Source organism: Condylostylus longicornis, unplaced genomic scaffold, assembly GCF_029603195.1.
Source record: "Condylostylus longicornis isolate FDR11 unplaced genomic scaffold, ASM2960319v2 ptg000121l, whole genome shotgun sequence".
NCBI lineage: Eukaryota > Metazoa > Arthropoda > Insecta > Diptera > Dolichopodidae > Condylostylus > Condylostylus longicornis.
Window position 1 is genome coordinate 148,236 of NW_026578089.1, and position 4,573 is coordinate 152,808.

A 4,573-nucleotide genomic window follows, 5' to 3' on the forward strand; every position below is an offset into this window, starting at 1 on the left:
TAAAAATACTGACGTACCATCAAATAATCAAACAATTGTGGCTCTAAAAAAATATGGGTTAGTTAGTTAAACTATAAATATGTAGGTACATACATTATGTCAACAACATTAACTAATCAGTAACAGATTAATAACCGACCACTAACGGCTTCATCAGCAACCAATCAGCCACAAATCAGGAACGGATTATCAACAGATCAGCAACCGATCAGTAAACGATCAGTAACCGATCAGTAAGCGTTCCAGAATTGATTCCACACTCCCAAATTTCCTTTTATTTTTCCTAATCAACACTAATTTTTCCAGAATTGATTTCCCTCTACACTTTAGCGATTGACTAATTTAGATTCATATGTATGAACAAAAACTTTATTTTTAGCACTTTTCCAAAAATTTTTTGAAAAAAAGTGTTTATTATCTTTAGATACCACAGAAAATAGCCTAGAGGATTTCTTACGTACCAAATTCAAATGTACAGAGGTAGTTTGTAAGAAAATTACGCCGGCGTTTCTCAAGCAGAAGGCAAAATATCTCACCTTTAAAGCCAGCGTACCAAGGTCTAAACTAAGGAAAATTCTAAATCGTAAGCATTGGCAAGCAGGTACTCTTTTGGAAAAATTTTTCGATAAATCTAACATTAAAGTTAAGAATAAACTGCCTAACCACGACACTAATTCTACTAACAGTAACTTTATTAATAATAATAGAAATAGACTTGACAGTAGAAAAAAGAAAAACAGCAGCGACACAAATTTTATCAATAACAATACTAACAAAATTAATACAAAACATAGTACTACTAATTTAAAGAACAACAATAACAGAAATAAAAATAGGAAAAACAATGACAAGATTAATAAAAATAAAGGCAGCAATAAAACTAATAATAATAATAATAATAATATTAATAATAATAATAATAAAAATAATAACAATAATAATAATAATAATAATAATAATAAAAATAATAATAATAATAATAATAATAATAATAATAATAATAATAACAATAATAATAATGATAATAATAATAATAATAATAATAATAATAATAATATTGATAATAATAACAATACCAGCAATAAGAACAATAATAATAACAATTATAGTATTAATATTAATGACAATAATAATAATGATAGCAATAATAATACTAATAGTAATGACAGTAATAATAATGACGGCAATAATAATATTATTAGCAATAATACTGACAATCATATGAATAATGGTGCCAATAACAATAATATTGGCAAGTATTCAAATTTCATCCAGGGCGAAACATGCAACGGAACCGTAAAAGCTCAAACTTGTAAAAGTGGCGAGACCAATGCGGCGACTATTCAAACTACTCCAATTCCCATCTTGCCTTCACAATCTTTTATAGATCCACTTGTTCTACCAGTTGTTCGTATGACAAAAAAGGCAGTTGAGGCTGGTGACAGTACGTACATTTTGTCTCGCTTTAGAGACAGGGTTGTCTATGAAAACGTTAAGCTTTATCTGGCTTACTTACATGACGCGGCGGACACAGTGCATCATGACGGCTAGACTCAGTTCAGCATAAAAGTTTTCATAGAAAGTGAGGGTCTCCCTTCTGATTACACTCTCCTCCTGACACTGTACAAAAGATTTCATGAAACTTTAAATATGCAACCTGAAAGTGTCGAGAAGGACCTACAGACTTATCGGAAACACATGAAGAGTAAATGGGTTGATTACTTACAAAGAATGAGGGAATCAAACGATAGGTTTTTTCTTCCGTCGGGATCCTCTAAATCACCATCAAAATGGTTTAAATAGTGACGAACCCACCTTTAAAGCCTCCCATAGTAGTCTTGTGACTATTCGTCCCATCAAATCATCTGTTTTCCCTAACATATTTTACCATAATTGCAGCGATTTAAGAGGAAAGCTTAAAAATCTCTTTATTGATGCTAAATCTTGCAATTTCAATACTTTAACTCTTACGGAAACGTGGTAGAACGATTCTTTCAAAAATGAGGAAATACTTGACAGTAATTGGTCTGTATACAGAAAAGATCGTGATTATAATTACTGGTAATCCAGTAACTACTGGTCAATCCAGGGGTGGGGGCGTTTTGATCGCCGTCAACAATCGGTTACCAAACCAATTGGTATCCACTTCAGTTTTTTCCACTTTCGACCATCAATTTATCAAAATATACTCAGGTAGAATCTATACCTATGTGGGAGTGGTTTACTTTCCCCCTTATTCTGACGAATCCTCTTATAACGATTTCTTTTCCATATGTAACGAAATATTTTCACAAATGCATGAGGATGATGAGATAGTTGTTCTAGGTGATTTTAATCGGTCGGCTTTATCGTTTATCAACGATGAATATGATAACCATCTTCTTCCAGTCAACTTCATGGAAGACATCGATTTTAATCTCGTTAGTACGTTCTATGGAAACGACTTGCAGCAGGTGGTACGTTACCCAAATGAAAGAGGTAATTGGTTGGACTTAGCTTTCTCAAATGCCTATGACAGCATACGGGTCCGACTTGCTACAGACGAAGAGAACCTTTTCAAAAATTCTATTCATCATAATGCAATTGTTCTCGAATTTCCTAATAACAAACTTAAGTTCTCTAAATCTTACAATAAAGAGATTGTATATGATTTTCTTAACGCCGACTACAACAGCATCAATTATGCTCTTAGCTTAATTAATTGGAACGATATGTTCCATCAGGACAATTTAGACAATATTATCTCCGATTTTTACTCTATTTTGTTCAGATTAATTGACGCCCATGTTCCAAGAATCCTTAAAAAGGATAGACTGGCGGAACCATGGTTAGATCGTAATTTAAGACAATTACGTAATCGGAGAAATAAATTATACAATAAAATTAAGCATTCTAGGGACAATAACTCACTTATTAATGAATATAATGACTTGGCGAATGAATTCAAAAATAAATCCAATGAGGCATATGATATTTATATCCAAAATATAGGCAGCTCGATTTTGGGGAACCCGAAAAGATTTTTTGACTTTGTTAACTCCAAACGTAAATCGTCGGGATATCCGAGCTCCATGAGCAAGAACGGGTTAATATCATCTTCTAACTCTGAGATTTGCAATTTTTTTGCCGATAATTTTCAACAAACTTATAGATTAGATTCTTTCTAATTATGTCTATACCCCCACTAGTATAGATAACGGTCATCCCCTTTTTAAAGATGTTCATCTTTCAGTAGACAACGTACTTCAGGGTATTTGTGACTTAGAAACCAATAAAGGACCTGGACCGGACCTTATACCGCCTATACTTCTTCATAACTGTAGACACAATTTATCATATCCGCTTACTTTGATTTTTAACAAATCATTATCCTCTGGTTTTTTCCCGTCAATATAGAAAACTTCATACCTCATACCTATTCATAAAAAGGGGGATAAGACTGCGGTTGAAAACTATAGGGGAATTGCCATTCAATCTGTCATTCCTAAATTACTTGAAAAATTGGTTACGGGTATAATTGCACCCATTGCTAACCCATTACTAAATAATGAGCAACACGGCTTTAGGAATGGTCGCTCTGCGACCACCAACCTATCAATTTTTACATCCGATATTCTTTCGTTTATGGAAAGAGGGTTTCAAGTAGATGCGATATATACAGACTTCAGCAAAGCTTTTGATCGCATTGATCACATTGTCTTAGAGCATAAGCTAAGACAATTTGTTTTTAGGAACCCACTATTGGGATGGTTAAAATCTTACTTCACTGAAAGGACCCAATTTGTCAGGTTCCAGGGTGTTAAGTCGAAACCTATCCATGTCTACTCTGGAGTTCTCTCAGTGTTTGGCGGGTGTTCCGCATCTGATTTATGCTGATGATCTGAAAATGTATCATATTGTAAGGGATATTTCTGACACTAATTATCTCCAATTAAAGTTAGAACATCTAAATTCTTGGTGTGAGACTAATAAATTAGATCTTAACGTTAAAAAATGTTATGTTATTAGTTTTTCGCGTAAGCAATCAAACCTCTTTCAAGAATATTCACTTCAAAACTCCACTTTAGAACGCGTTGCTGATCTAGGTATTATTATGGATAGTAAACTCAATTTCAATTTTCATTATGATTCTATTGTTTCTAAAGCAAGCAAAATGCTAGATTTCATTAAGAGGAGAGCCAGAGAATTCAACAATACTGAAGTAACTAAATCCCTCTATTGCTCCCTTGTTCGTTCTGTTCTTGAATATGGCAGTATTATTTGGGATCCGGCATTTTCTGTACACAGAAGTAAAATTGAGTCGGTTCAAAAACAATTTTTGTTATTTGCTTTGAGAGGCCAATATAACCCCAATGACTTCCAAAATATTCCTTCATATAAAATTAGACTTCAATCCCTGAATATGTTAAGTCTGGAGTCATGCCGGTCTTTGTTGTCTTCTTGTTTTACCTATGATGTCCTAACAGGAAAAATAGACGTGGACTTCATTAGAGGCAAAATTATTATCAACAACGACGTCAGACCTACCAGACATACTAAATTTTTAAAAGAATATACTCATAGGACTGAATAT

The 4,573-nt window shown here is 33.1% G+C and overlaps 1 protein-coding gene across 1 annotated transcript; it reads left to right on the top strand.

Moving 5' to 3' along the window:
- The first annotated feature begins 2,000 nt into the window (after positions 1–2,000).
- Positions 2,001–3,167, top strand: LOC129614821 (uncharacterized). The gene has a single exon (XM_055529720.1). The coding sequence runs from the start codon at positions 2,001–2,003 to the stop codon at positions 3,165–3,167; it is 1,167 nt and encodes a 388-aa protein (XP_055385695.1).
- Positions 3,168–4,573: the final 1,406 nt, after the last annotated feature.

What these genes read in the sequence shown, in the direction of transcription:
- LOC129614821 (XM_055529720.1), top strand. Translation starts at nt 2,001, where the DNA reads ATGAGGAAATACTTGACAGTAATTGGTCTGTATACAGAAAAGATCGTG.